Source organism: Dipodomys merriami, unplaced genomic scaffold (assembly GCF_024711535.1).
Source record: "Dipodomys merriami isolate MVZ:Mamm:240054 unplaced genomic scaffold, mDipMer1.0.p SCAF_2, whole genome shotgun sequence".
Taxonomy (NCBI): Eukaryota; Metazoa; Chordata; class Mammalia; order Rodentia; family Heteromyidae; genus Dipodomys; species Dipodomys merriami.
This window is the reverse complement of record NW_027203381.1, coordinates 39,271,073-39,286,754: the sequence shown is the minus strand read 5'-3', so window position 1 is coordinate 39,286,754 and position 15,682 is coordinate 39,271,073. Positions and strand designations below refer to the sequence as shown.

At 43.0% G+C, this 15,682-nt stretch overlaps 1 protein-coding gene across 3 annotated transcripts in view; it reads right to left on the bottom strand.

Moving 5' to 3' along the window:
- The window catches only part of Tmem241 (transmembrane protein 241), a 119,152-nt gene that overhangs the window by 85,458 nt on the left and 18,012 nt on the right, over nt 1–15,682 (bottom strand). For all 3 annotated transcript variants that reach the window (XM_070029443.1, XM_070029444.1, XM_070029442.1), the window contains exons 4-5: nt 11,052–11,133; nt 1,519–1,596 (exon numbers count right to left, since the gene is read on the bottom strand). In XM_070029443.1, coding sequence (XP_069885544.1) covers nt 1,519–1,596; nt 11,052–11,133 — 160 coding nt within the window. The remainder of the gene's footprint in view (nt 1–1,518; nt 1,597–11,051; nt 11,134–15,682) is intronic.

Sequence of the window (15,682 nt, the reverse complement as noted above, 5' to 3'; positions counted from 1 at the left end):
AGCCAAGGAACAGCACCCAGGCCCTGAGTTGAAAAAAAAAAATTGATAGAAATCCAATGGTCAAATGTCAAGAAAAAGGAAAGTCTTGAAAAAGATGCCAAATCAAAACCATCACTGACCACACTAAGAATCACAGCTGGCACAGAGTGTCTACTATGTGGCAGAATGATTAGAAGCACTTAACTATGCACAGCCTGTGTACTCTTCACACTCCATGTGTTGGATGGTTTTTGTGGCCTTTCACAGTGAGACCCTGAAAGTGAAGGACTTGCTCCAGAGGTTATGAGGTAGAGCTGGGACTGGAAAGAAAAGGGATTCCTCTCGGGTGGGCCAACCACTAGCACCCTGTGGGAAATTCTGCCATGCATTTTCTTGCATTTGGGATGAGCTGGGCCCACAGCTAATTCCTCTTTGTGTCGTAAGAGTCTAAGTCAGCCCTGGGCTGGAGCCTCATTACAGACACATCACATTTGGGCAACTGATTATGGTCAAGGTGGGTTTCTCTGAAATGAGTGACCACTGTCTGCCAGTCCTGACTGGAAATTGATAGCAGGAGAAGATACTCATTAAGCTATCAAAAGAAAAATGTCAGGTGCTGTTGGTTTACACCATAATCCTAGCTACTCAGGAGGCTGAGATCTGAAAACTTTGGTTTGAAACCAGCTAAGGCAGGAAAGTCTGTGAGATTCTCATCTCTAACCACCAAATAAGCCAGAAGTGGAACTGTGGCTCAAGTAGTAGAGTGCTAGCCTTGAGCACAAAAGTCAGGGACACATTTGTTAGGAAATGGAAAGACTTGGAAAAAATTATATTAAGTGAAGTAAGCCAAGCCCAAAGAAACATAGGTCCCATGGTTTCCCTTATTTGCAATATCTAGTATATGTATGAGTCAAGCAGAAAAGGTCAGATAAGGTGATGTTAGGAAAATGAACCCTTAGATATGTATTTAAATGTTTTTTCTTTCATGCATTTGTTTCTAACGCATTTATAAGATTATTTCTTTGTTGCTTTGTATGTCCCTCCCCCACAGTATAACCCCTGTTTTCACTGTATTTGATGTCGGTATAATTTGTGGAGGGGAAGGGGAAAAACAAGTCATTTAAATAAGGACCCGTTGCAACAATGAGAAGTACAAGTTGTCATGTCGAAAACAAACTTTACAACTTTGGTGGGGGGGGGAGAGGTTTGGGTGGGAGGGCGAGGGGAAGCTGGGAAGGATGTGAAGGGTAAACAAAGGAGGAGGCTACAATGCTTGATAAGAAATGTACTCATTCAAGCCCCACGACCTACAAAAAAAAAAAAAAAAAAAAAAAGAAAAGAAATGTACTCATTATCTTGCCCATGTAATTGTAACCCCTCTGTACAGTATGTTCACAATAAAAATAAATAAATAAATAAAAAAGTCAGGGACATTGCCCAGGTCCTGAGTTCAAGCCCCAGGACTGGAACAAAAAAATAGTAAAGTACTTCTTTAAAATTTAAAGTAAGGGAAGCCAAACGAGCATTTTGCATATTTACCTCTTTCCGAAAACACTTCTGGTACCCACAGACGATAACTTCAGCTACATTATGCAAAATGAGAAACACAGGAACAGCCTGCAAGAAAACAGAATAATAAGCATGAAAATATTTTCTTTGATCTCACAGACATGAGTGTTGATTTTTGCTTAAAAATAAAGAACTATAGCTGGGCACTGGTATCTCATGCCTGTAATCCTTGCAATTCAGGAAACTGAGACCTGTGAATTGCGTTTCAAAGCCAAGCCTAGGCAGGAAAGTCATGAGACTTTTAGCTCCACTAAACTACCAAAAAAGCTGAAATTGAGTAGTGGCTGAAATGGTAGAGTGCTAGCCTGGAACAAAATGAAGTCAGGAAAAAAACAAAAACAAAAAGAAAGGCAGGGACAGATCCCAGGTCCTGAGTTTTAGCCCCAGGACTGGCACAAAAATATTTAACAAATAAGTAAATATAAAGATCTGTGGCAACAAAAACTTGTACAGGCAATAGTGCTTTTTTATGGAGTATAGATAGAGGTTCACCCTGATTTTTCAACTTCTATAACTTTATGACTCTTCTCTATTTCAGCAGTTGAATCTGCCTCACTGCTTCATTTTTTTTTTTTTTTTTTGTTTTTTTTTTTTGGGTCCGGTCATGGGGCCTGAACTCTGGGCCTGGGCACTGTCCCTCAGCTCTTCAGCTCAAAGCTAGTGCTCTACCACTTGAGCCATAGCGCCACTTCCGGCTTTTTTCTTTTTGCTTATGTGGTGCTTGGGAATCGAACCCAGGGCCTCATGCATGCAAGGCAAGCACTCTACCACTGAGCCACCTTCCCAGCCCTCACTGCTTCATTTTTGTTCATTCTTGACTTCTCCTTTTTTCTTGGTGTGTGTGAGACAGAGAAAGAGTGTGTGTGGGTGTGTATTATCTTGGTGTGTGTGAGACAGAGAAAGACAGAGTGTGTGAAAGAGAGGGGGGGGAGAGAGAGAGAGAGAGAGAGAGAGAGAGAGAGAGAGAGAGAGAGAGAGAGAGAGAGAGAGAGAGGGGTACTAGGACTTGAATTCCGGGCCTGGATGTTGTCCCCGAGCATCTTTTTTTTGTTGTTGTTGTTCAAGGCTGGTACTCTATCACTGGAGCTGGTTAACTGGAGGTGAATCTCACAGACTTTCTTGTCTGGATTCAAACCAAGATCGTCAGATCTCAGCTTCCTGAGTAGCTAGGTTTGTAGGTATAAGCCAACAATAACTGCTTTCTTCCCTTTTATTTCTTTGTCAATTGTGGGACTTGAACTCAGGCACTGTCCTTGAGCTTTTGTGCTCAAGGCTAGCACTTTACTACTTTGAGCCACAGTGCCACTTACGGTTTTCTGGCAACTAACTGGAGATAAGAGTCTTAATGGACTTTCCTGCTAGCTTTGAAGAGTGGTCCTCAGATCTCAGCTGCCTGAATAGCTAGGATTATAGGCTTCTTTCTTCCCTTTTTTAAAAGAATCTTATACCTTCACTTATCTGTCATTAACAAGTCAACTCATGGTTTTCTCTCCTCTTAAAATCACCTTTCTTCTTTCTTTTTTTTTTTTGTCAATACTAGATTTGAATTCAGGGTCTTGAGCTTACTAGGCTGGCTTGATACCTTTGAACCACACCTCCAGCCCTGTTTTTCACTGATTATTTTTGAGAACAGGGTCTCATTCCTACCTGAAGAACACGCCTGAGGCTTGATCTGCCTGCTTTCAGTATTCCTATTCCTGCTGGGATTATAGACACATGCTACTGGGTCCAGCTTCCCTCCATCGAGACAAAGTCTCTCAGATTTTTCTGGCCAAGCTGACCGAGAACCACAATCTTCCGAATCTCAGCTATGCATTAAGAAGAGGGTCTCACAGATTTTTTTAAAATTATTTTTAGTGTGATTAAGTGATTACATAAATTTCACAAATTTCACAGCATTGTGAGATAGTGATACTTAGTTAAAGTCACAAACACATTCAAACCTTTATGAGGCAAATTGTCATTATCATAGTCTATAAAGTTTGTGAATTCTGGGCTGGGAAGGTGGCTCAGTGGTAGAGCGCTTGCCTTGCATGCTCAAGGCCCTGGGTTCAATTCCTCAGCACCACATAAGCAAAAAGAAAAAAGCGGGAAGTGGCGCTGTGGCTCAAGTGGTAGAGCGCTAGCCTTGAGCTGAAGAACTGAGGGACAGTGCCCAGGCCCAGAGTTCAGGCCCCACGACCGGACCCAAAAAAAAAAAAAAAAAAAAAAAAAAAAAGTTTGTGAATTCTATGAGCTTTGACAACTATTTCTTCTAAATTGGGTAGTATATACATTTCATTTCTTTCCTTTTGCTTCGTGTTAGTTGTTCCCTCTATCCCTCTTATTCCCTCCCTGCTATTGCTGCCCTTGAGTTGCTTAGTTCGTTTTCATCAATGTCCAGTGCAGTTGATGGGCCCTCTGTTGTATGTTTTCTCCTGTTTCCCTTTGATTCTGTGTCCTCCTCCTAGTTTCCCTCAGATGTGCACATATATACCATATATGTGGTCAGCAGCATGGGGTCATTTAGTCGACAAGATGAGTGGAGGTCCTTTGTTTCTCAAGTCCTGTTTGCTTTGTCATATCTCTTTACATTTTGTATTTAACAACCACATCTCAGGGAGACCATGTGCCGTTTGTCTCTTTGCTCTTGGCTTACCTCACTCAAAATGATTTTATTTTTCTAGTTCCATTCATTTCCCTGCAAATGCCATTATTTTGTCCTTTCTAATGGCTGCATAATATTACATTGTATATAGGTATCACAAGTTTTGGATCCATTCATCTGCAGTTGGGTACCTGGGTTGTTTCCATATCTTGGCTGTTGTGAACAGTGCTGCAATGAACATGGAGGTGCATGTGTCCTTGTATCCTGGTATCTGTTGTTCAGGGTAGATGCCTAGGAGCGGTATGGCTGGGTCATAGGCAAGGTCTATATTTAGCTTTCTGACGTACCTCAGAAAGCCTTCCAAAGTGGTTGTATATTCCCACCAGCAATGCAATAGGGTTCCTCTTAATCCGCATACTCTCCAGCATTTGTCGTTGGCTGAATTTGGGATGCAAGCCATTCTGACTGGGGTAAAGTGGTATCTCAGGGTTGTCTTTATATGCATTTTTCTTACAGCCAGGGATGGTGAACATTTCCTCATGTGTTTCATTGCCATTTTTATCTCTTCTTCTGAGAAGTCTCTCTTTAGTTCCCTTGCCCATTTAGTAATTGGTTTGTTGGGTTTGGGAGGGATTAGTTTCTTGAGTTCCCTGTATATACTGGATATTAACCTCTTGTCTGATATATTGCTAGTAAATATTTCTTCCCAATTGGTTGGCTGTCTTTCTAGTTTGGTTGCTATGTCTTTAGCTGTGCAAAAACTTTATTTTAAGGTAGTCCCATTTGTCAACTCTTTCTCCAATTTGTTGTGACCCTTGGACTCTGTTCAAGAAATTCCTGCTTGTGCCTATAAGTTCAAGTGTCTCTCCTACTCTGTCCTACAGTAGTTTCAGAGTTTCAAGTTTGATGTTAAGGTCTTTAATCCATTTTAAATTGATGTTAGTGCATGGTGATAGGCTGGGGTCCACCCAGTTTTCCCAGCACCAGTAGTTGAAGAGGCTGTGCTTCTTCCACTGTATGTCTTTGGCTCCTTTGTCAAATATCAGCTGACTGTAAGCATGTGGATTTATTTCTGGATCTTCTAATCTATTCCATTGGTTCTCGGGTCTGTTTTTGTGCCAGTACCAAGCTGTCTTCGTTATTATGGCTCTATAGTAGAGTTTGAAGTCTGGTATCGTGATCCCTCCATGTTGTTGGGTTTTTTTTGTCTAGAATTGCTTTGGCTACTCTAGGCCTTTTGTTGTTCCATATGAACTTTTGGATTGTTTTCTCTATTTCAGTAAAGTATGTCACTGGGATTTGAATGGGAATTGCATTGAATTTGTGTATCAAATTTTGGCGGTATGGCCATTTCACTATATTAGAACATGGAATATCTCTCCATTTCCTGGTGTCCTCTATGATTTCTTTCTTTAGGCTTTTATTGTTTTCATTAAATAATTCCTTTACATCTTTGGTTAGGTTAATTCCTAACTTTTTTAGGTTATTGTGAATGGGGTTGTTTATTTGATTACCCTTTCTGCTTGTATGGTGTACAAAAAGGCAACATTTTTGTGGGTTAATTTTGTATCCTGCCACTTTGCCAAAGTGGTTTATAAGTTCTAAGAGTTTGGGGGTGGAGTTTTGGGGATCATTGAGGTATAATATCATGTCATCTGCAACAAGGGATAGTTTAACTTCTTCCTTCCCTATGCGGATCCCTTTAATGTCTTTTTCTTGCCTTATGGCTCTGGCTAAGGATTCCAGAACTATATTGAAGAGGAGTGGTGAGAGCGGGCATCCTTGCCTTCTTCCTGTTTTTAGGAGAATTGGTTCATGAATTTTTTTTTTTTTTGGTCCGGTCGTGGGGCCTGAACTCTGGGCCTGGGCGCTTCAGCTCTTCAGCTCAAGGCTAGCGCACTACCACTTGAGCCACAGTGCCACTTCCAGCTTTTTTCTTTTTGCTTATGTGGTGCTGAGGAATCGAACCCAGGACCTCAGGCATGCAAGGCAAGCGCTCTACCACTGAGCCATCTTCCCAGCCCAGTTCATGGATTTTTTAATAAAACATTTTCTTTACCCATTCGTGTGTTGATGGATATCTAGGCTGATTCCCAGAATGGAATATTAAAAACTTGATTATTTGTGCAAGTGGTAGAACTGACTTACAACAGTTTTCCATGGAAAGCTCCAGCCCTGCCCACAGCCAGGGCCGTGGGTCATTCTGCATAGGTATGCATGACCTTTAGGCAACCACAAGTCCTGGCTCAGCTTTTTAACTTTTGTGAAAGAGTATCAATCCCACCTTCTTCTCTTTGGGTAACTTATAAATATGTGAGTCTGTCTGATTTTTATCAGAATTATGAGTGTAAGAAATCATGCATCTAGAGGATTTGGGGGGAGTTATCTCCCTCTACTCCTCAGTGGAGCCAGATAACTAAAAAGCCACCATTCTTACCCCAGCCAAGCTACCTCAAGTCCATGAGTTCAAACACCAGTGCTGGCAAAAACAAACAAACAAATAAACAAAATGAACAAAAACAGAACAGGAAGAGTTAAGTAAAGCCGGTTCTGTGGGAGGTAGGTAATGGGGTGAGGGGCTAACAGAGGGTAAGGATTAATATAACCAAAGACAGACAGGGGCTAAAGGAATATAACGGGGATAAGGTTGATCAGGATACATTACAGACACATATGGAAATATCACACTGAAACTCCCCCTTGTACAGTTAATGTAAGCTAATAAAGATCATTTAAAAAGATTTATCTGGGGCCAGATGTGGTGACACACGCCCATAATCCCAGCTACCCAGGAGATGGAAATAGGGAGTAATGAGGTTCTAGGCCAACCAGGTCAAAAAGTTAGCAAGACTTCATCTCAACAAATAGATCATATTGGTTCACCATGCTCAGGAGATGTAAGTAAGTGGATCTGTCCAAAGCCAGCTCGGGGGGGAAAAAAAAGTACAAGATCTTAACTGAAAAATAACTAAAGCAAAAAAAGGGTCGAGGGCATGACCCCATGATAAGGCCCTTGGCCAGCAAGAATAAGTCTCAGTTCAATCTGCAACACAATCAGAGAAACTAAAGATTGGCAACAGGAAATGCTCAACACATACCTCACAATGGATGGCTGTCCCCATGGTGTCTCTCACTGTTCCTAACCTTTTTAAGTTCTTCAGGAACCAAGTCTTCTTTGTTTTTAAGCTCGCCACACATAGTAGGTCCCTAATAAATATTTGCTGAATGGACAGCTACAAGAATCATCTCCTTTCCCTCAACTCTGCATGCTATTCAATTGAGAGATGGGAAAATCAACAAAGAACTCTTCCCACAGGGCCTTTGCAGAGTTCACTCAGCTTCCTCTCAGGAGCTGCACAGAACAGAACTTCCAGACCTTGTCTCGGTGGAGCACAGCTACCTGGATGAAGTGTTTTACATAGCAACGTATGCACAGATTTTTAACTGAGCCATTTGCCCTCCTTCCTTAAGGATTCATTAACTGATGATTTGGCACCAGCATATTGGTGCCAGTTTTTACCCAACACAAACTGTAGGAGTGCCTCATGTTTATCCACCCTAGGAATGTCTAAGCAGCCACATAGAAACAATTCCAAAAACAAAGAAAAGATGCTGGGTTGAGTTTTTTTACTGAAAATCAATCAGTGTCTCTGACGAGCCCTCCTCCATAACTGAGTACACTGGGTTTAGGTTGTTACCCTTTGTTCAAAGTGTTTGAACTGAGTAGCTTCTCTTTGCCTATTAAGGAAGGCAATGCTCTAGACCAAGTACACTCAACTGCTAGTTCTTGAGATTAAAAGCTCAAATCAGAATGGAAAGCAAATGTTTGCTTAGAGTATAAATCAATATGCTGCTTTCCTTCTTCAAAAAGTCTTGCTGTGAAAATAAAGCCAGGTGAACTAAACTGAGTGTTTAATACTAAAGGCTAAGGTAGATCCTGCTACAAATTTCCCTTTGGCACATCCGGAGATCACACTGAGAAGCATTGTTCTAGTTTACAGAACTCTCCAACTGTCTGACACTCGTGATAGACTCTGGAGAGGTGTCAAATCCCTGCCCCTGCTCTGGGTAAGAAGCTCAGCATTGAGAAACCACAACACTTTCTTCTCAGACTTTGGGATTCATGTAGGGATCCTGTTTGACCAGAGCAGGCCAATCAGTACTCCAAGCCTGTCTACCTACAGTGGATGGGAGTTGCCCAGCAACATGAGCCCAGCCTCCTGCCTAGTTTTCAGATCAGTATAGTCCCTGACCCCAAATGATCCAATTCCAGCAAAGCCTGGGACTCGTACAAGAGCATGAGGAAGACGTCTCCACAAGAAAATTAGGAGGAAATGAGCCCAAAGCCAACTATACCCATGAGGGGCTGACCTGACTATGACACAGGACAAAGACAGAGAACAGAACTATATCATTTTAACTTATGGATTAAATCATGACTGAAGTAGGTCTCTATTCTATACCCTTTAAGTTATATGAACTCCCAAATTTGGCTGAGACTACTTTGTAAGTTTTCTATTACGTGCAGTCAAAAGAATCTAAAGGTTTGAACATGAAATGTTCTCCCACAGGCTCATGGGTTGAGTGCTTGGTCCCAAGCTAGTAGTGCTATTCAGGAAGGTTCTGGAAACTTCCACAAATGGGGGGCCTCACTGAAGGAAATAAGTCATTGGGAAAATGCCACTGAAGGTCATAGCTGGTCTCTAGTTTCTTCCTTACTCTATGGTTCCTGCCCACCATGAAACGAACAGCCTTCACCTCCACAATGGTGTTCGGCCTCACCGTGGACCTGAATCAACAGAACCAATGACGGAGGACTGAAATCTCTGAGACTATGAGCTAAAATAAGTAATGCCTCCCTTAAGTTGTTCTCAGTTCTACAAATAGAACTAATATACAACTATTATACCTTGGGCTCATTCAAAAATCCATATGCATTGGTCCTAAAGAAACCAATCTGAACAGAGGCCAAAGGTAAAGAGTGAAGTTAGGCACTAGCCACTCAGAAGGCTGAGATCTGAGGATTGTAGTTTGAAGCCAGGCTGAGCAGACAAACCTTGAGACTCTTATCTCTAATAAGCCAGCAAACAAACAAACAAACTAGAGTGGAAGTGTGGTTCAAAATGGTACGGTGCCAGCTGTAATGGAAAAAGCCAAGCAAAAGCCTGAGGCCCTCAGTTCAAACCCCAGTTTTGGCACTAGATGCAAGTAAATAAGACTTTCCACACCAGTATACATTTCTGCCTCTGTCTAGTGACTGTCGCCTCCCCCTGACTTGTCCAGTGATTTTGAAAAACACATAAAAGGAAACTTCTGAAAAAGCACTATACAACTAATAAATATTAATATAAGCATAATACATGACTTAGTGAACCTTCAAAATTCTGGTACCCATTAACTCTGCAGAACAAGACTTTGAGCAACACATTGTTTTTTCCACAGTCCTATACTCTGATGCAGGAGAAGGAACGCCCTCAGCTGGCAGAATGGTGTAAAGTGGGACAGCATATTCACCAGCCTGGAGGAACTCAGAAGGGGCAGTAGGGACTAAGCAGAAAGCCAGTGCAAGCCACAAATTGCTGAGCAACAGCATGAGAACTATGGGTCAGTTCGGAAGCCACCCAGGAAGTTTCTCCCCCTTCCAGTACACATCCCATCTTCTCAAGCTTATGAATCATGAAAGAAAAAGGATGATTTAATTTCAAAATACATTCTTGCCCTCTATTTTGCAATCTTGGGAGTTAGCCAGTTTAGGCAGACTGTATTTGTTGGGGGGTTTTTTATTATTATTTTTGTATCTGAGACCTCAGGGACTAATATAACAAACAATATAAGGACTAAATTATTTTGTAATTTCCACATTTTTCTATAAGTCAGAATATAGTACATTTTCTGAGAGAGAAAAATAGTTATCAGTCACAGTATAAAAAGGAGGGGGAAATTAATGCTGTTCTTGATTTTCTTATTTTATTTACTTTTTGTCAGTTGTGGGGCTTGAACTCTGGGCCTGGGTGCTTTTCCTGTGCTCTTCAGCTCAAAGTGAGAGCTCTACTGCTTGAGCCATAGCACCACTTGTGGTTTTCTGGTGATTTATTGGAGATAAGAGTCACAGACTTGGAGCTGGGAAGGTGGCTCAGTGGTAGAGTGCTTACCTTGCATGCATGAGGCCCTGGGTTCGATTCCTTAGCACCACATAAGCAAAAAGAAAAAAAAGCCAGAAGTGGTGTTGTGGCTCAAGTGGTAGAGCACTAGCCTTGAGCTGAAGAGCTGAGGGACAGCGCCCAGGCCCAGAGTTCAGGCCCCACGACTGGACCCCCCCCCAAAAAAACAAAAAAGAGTCATGGACTTTCTTGCCTGGGCTAGCTTTGAACCATGATCCTCAGATCTCAGCCTCCTGAGTAGGTAGGATTACAGGCGTAAGCCACCAGCACCTGGCTGTTCTTGATTTTTTTTAAGTACCTCTGTCAATGGTGGTTTTAATGGATTCCCTTTCTATGGCAAAATAAATTTTTTTCAGCATTACCAGCTTTGAACTCAGCCTTGTTCTCAATGGGCTTGCTTGCTCTGCTGGCATTCTACTACTTCAACCATACATCAGTCCTGCTTTTTGCTAGTTAATTGGCAGTGGAGTGCCATGGGCTTTTCTACACCAAACGGCTCCTCTGAACTGTGATCCTCTGGATCAAAACTTCTTGAGTAACTAGAATTACAAGTGTAACCCACCCAACCCTGGAAATAACTAAGTATTTTTAGCATTCTCAATAATGTAATTATTTGGACTGTCCTAGATTGGCTCAGGCCCCAAACTTGTTCTCTAATGTATTTTCCTTCACTAAAGCTGATTGCCCTCCCCCACCACTTGTCCCACAAAGGGGAAGAAGACAGAGGGATCATTTCTCAAACCCCTAACACTTACCAATCTGGACAAGGCTCTGGACCCAGCATAGATTACACCCACAAACACCACTGAAGCAGGAAGCCACGTGGAAACATCAGATCTGCAAAGAGAAGGAAAAGTCATAATGCCTTTGCAACTGTCTGTTTCAAAAGACCTAGCTGGAAGGGTTGGTCCCTATGAGGTACCTACCTCCACCCCAGAGGCTGGCTGAGTAGGGCAAAGTATCCCTGATGACCCTGAAAGAAGAGTGACAGAGGCTGACAAAGCCATCCAACCTACTAGCCCCACATTGTGCCAACTATCCAATGTAACGGACCCCAGAACTGGAAATGACAGAAACCTTGCAACACCTTAGAGAAAAGAAAAGAAAAGATCTGATTTTCTTCAAAGGTGGTCATTTTACATAGACCAGTAATATTTTACATATCCTATTTACTCTACTATATCAGAGTACAATGAAATCACAAGAAAAAGAGGATGAACCAAACACTTAAAAGTAATAAATTAAAAACAATAAATCCTAGAGCTTCAGCTGGGTGGCCACCTGCTAACTTCAATCATTAACCTGGCATTGCTGGAATTCTGTTCCAGGACTCTTCAAAGACTTCTGAAAGACATATTTCTTTAATTCAACTGTGATCACACCAGGAACTGCTTTTTCTAGAATCATATTCTCTACAAGAAAAGCAAAATCCCTGTCTCACACAGAGTACCTCACACTGTGGTAACTGGCTTTTTCCATCAGTTAGATAGAGAGCCAATCCCCAAGCTACCCTAATAATGAATACAAATAAGTGAATCAAAGGGTGCCTATAATCCTAGCTACTCAGGAGGCTGAGATCTGAAGATTGTGGTTCAAAGCCAACCCTGGCAAATAAGTCTGTGAGACAATTAATCACCAAAACTCCAGAAGTAGAGCTGTGGCTCAAGTGGTAGAGGGCTAGCCTTGAGTAAACAAGCTCAGGACAGTTCAAGCCCCAGGACCTGCTAAAAAGGAAGGAAGGGAGGGAGGGAGGAGAGATAGAAAGAAAAAGAGAGAAAACAAGAAAGAGGGGCTGAGAAGGTGGCCCAGTGGTAGAGTGTTTGCTTTGCATGCATGAGGCCCTAGGTTCGATTCTTCAGCACCACATAAGCAGAAAAAGCTGGAAGTGGTGCTATGGCTAAGCGGTAGAGCGCTAGCCTGGGGGTGAAGAGCTGAGGTACAGTGCCTAGGCCCAGAGTTCAGGCCCACGACCAGCAAAAAAAGAAAAAAGAAAGAAAGAAAAGGAAACAAAGAAAAGTAAATCCATGACATCAGGATAAAAGACAATCATCCCAAGGAGCTTAATGAACTGTGCTCCTAAAATAGTGCCTTCTAAGACATGGCTTTGTTGGTTTTATTGGCAGGGACCAGTGCTCTATCCAAAATCTGACACAGACCTAGCATTTCAAAGTTTTTAGGATGCAATAAGGTCTTCAAACCTTACTCAGTGGATCAAGTTGTTCAACTGATATTTATAGCTCCTTATAAAGTTCTGGGATTTACAATTAGCCTTACAGTGAACGTTTAGTGAGTGCTGACAACAAACCAGGTTCCATGCTTCATCTTTTAAAATCTGTACAAGAAGCCTGATTGTTGATGGTCTGTGACTTCACAACAGTTCAACTAAAGATTTCAAACCTGAAACACGGGCACAGGATGACCTACTGCAACAATGATACCCACAAGACGCTATATTGAAAATGAACTTTACAACTTTGGGGGAGGTGGGGAGGAGTAAGGGAAGTAGGGAAGGGAAGGGATAGTGGGAGAACATCAAAGGAGGGGGTAACAATGCTTGATAAGAAATGTACTCATTGGGCTAGGAAGGTGGCTCAGTGGTAGAGCGCTTGCCTTGCATGCATGAGGCCCTGGGTTTGATTCCTCAGCACCACATAAGCAAAAAAAAAAGAAAAAAGCCGGAAGTGGCACTGTGGCTCAAGTGGTAGAGCGCTAGCCTTGAGCTGAAGAGCTGAGGGACGGCACCCACGCCCAGAATTCAGGCACCACAACCTGACCCCCCCCCAAAAAAAAGAAATATACTCATTACCTTACTCATGTAACTGTAGTCCCTCTGTACAGCATCTTTAAAATAAAATAATTAAAAAAAAAAAAAAAAAAAAAGAGCCGGGCACTGGTGGCTCACACCTGTAATCCTAGCTACTCAGGAGACTGAGATCTGAGGATCACAGTTCAAAGCTAGCCCCGGCAGGAAAGTCCATGAAACCCTCATCTCCAAAAAAAAACACCAGAAAACCAGAAGCTTGCCTTGAGCTGAAGAGCTGAGGGACTGTACCCAGGCATAGAGTTCAATCCCCATGACCAACAAAAAAAAACTTCAGGGGCTGGGAAGTGGCTCAGTGGTAGAGTGCTTGCCTTGCATGCATGAGGCCCTGTGTTTGATTCCTCACCACATAAGCAGAAAAAGCTGGAAGTGGCACTGTGGCTCAAATGGTAGAGCGCTAGCCTTGAGCTGAAGAGCTGAGGGACAGCGCCCAGGCCCAGAGTTCAGGCCCCACAACTGGACCCAAAAACAAAACAAAACAAAAAAAAACTTCAAACTTCAAACTTGAAGATGGTGTGACAGCCATACCCTAATCCATTGTGCTTTTCACTCTCACACAGTATTTTTAAAAATAACACGATATACTCAACACTTGATGATTCTGCTAGACTGTAAGCTAATACATGTATTTTGAGCACATTCCAGATAGGCTTGGACTACCAGGAGCTGATGGCTCATGCCTGTAATCCTAGCAACTCAGCAGGCTGAGATCTGAGGATCAAGGTTTGAAGACAGCTCAAGCAGAAAAGTCCATGAGGCTCTTATCTCCAATTAACCAGCAAAAAAACTAACCTGCAACTATGGCTTAAGTGGTAGAATACCAGCTACAGGTAAAAGTTCTGATCTCAAGAGCTTGAGGTCCTCAGTTCAATCCCTGGTAGCAGCAGGAGCGCGCGCTCGCACACACACACATGCGCTTGCACACACACACACACACACACACACACACACACACACACACAGACACCCCAAAAACAAAAATGCTAAGCCAAGATTTGACCTTCTGTAGACTATGTGCATTTTTTGGGGGGTGGGGGGAGTCCGGTTGTAGGGCCTGAACTCTGGGCCTGGGCACTGTCCCTCAGCTCTTTAGCTCAAAGCTAGCACTCTACCACTTGAGCCACAGCACCACTTTTTTCGTTTTGCTTATGTGGTGCTGAGGAATTGAACCCAGGGCCTCATGCATGCAAGGCCAGTGCTCTACCACTGAGCCACCTTCCCAGCCCCAACTATATGCATTTTTAACTCATGGAGTTTTCAATTTATGATGGGTTCATCAGTACAGAACCCATTGTAACTCAGGAGCACCTGTACTGTTACCCTACTGTGCAAGTAAGCAAATAAAGGTACACAGTGAATATCCTATTAGCAGCTGGTAAATGGCAAAAATAGAATTTGAATTAAGGTCTCTGTGGTGCTAAAGGCCCAGTTTATAATCATTTCTGTACCTTGCTGGCACAAGGCCTCGTGCTCTAGCAGACGTGAGAAACTTTTTTTATGCCAACAGCCACTTGGATATTTATAATAAGGGCCATACAAAATTATGACTACAGGCAGACAGCTGTGGACAGCCAATGAGCCATATAGTGTACAAGTCCGCCCTGTCATGTACCAAATAATTTTGAGGGCTTCATACGACCACAAGGGCCATGCGTCCTCCATACTGCTTTGAATGGGAGACACCGACTATAAATACACAAGCAACAAAACAACAGGGATTTGGTAAACAGATGAAGCAGCTAAGTATCTGAGGAACAGGTTCTGTTACCCATAGCCCTGCTGTAATATTTTAGGCATCTACAAGGTGCACAGGGAAAGAAAGATACCATCCCCCACCCGGATGGGCCAGCAGCAACAGAGCCAATTGCTGCTCCCTGAGGAAAACGCCTTACCATTCACAAGATCAAGCATGACACTAAGCTCATGCAGATCACGGGAGACAGGACAGAGGCCAGCGCCCTGTTGTACACAGGAAGGAATCTAGGGCCTACACTGCAGGCAGAACACTGGTGAGGAAGGAGAGGGCACCCGGGGCGAGATAGCAGCTGGCCCAGCTGCAGCAGGCCCCTAACTTTGGAATGTAAGGACTGTGGGGCTCCAGACATTTTGCTCAAGTCCCTCTTAAATAAACAAAGGAAGCTCCTGCCGAGTTCTGTACTGTAAGAGCCAGAGGTTGTGGCCATGAGGAAAAGAAAACAAACCCCAGAACATCTTGTATTTTAACCCCTCTACCCTAAGATACAAAGAAAGAACTTCCACTAGAAAAAGTGCATGCAAGTCCTGTTTGATCTAATACACTTCTGGCAAATGTGACAGGGTGGCTGTGTGAGCATCTGTTCCAAATGGACCTGGGATACTAAGGATACAGTCAGCTCACTTGGGGTGGGGGTGGGGGGGCAAACTACAGGGTGCTCAGACAACAGGAAGTGTCTGTAATCCCAGCTAACAGGGTGTGAACACTTACTAACAACTTTAGACATCTGCGAGAGAAGTGGTTGGCTGTAGGCCTTTTGGAACACACATCAGTGAGAGGCTGCCCTCCTCCTCCACATGCCAACAGAACAC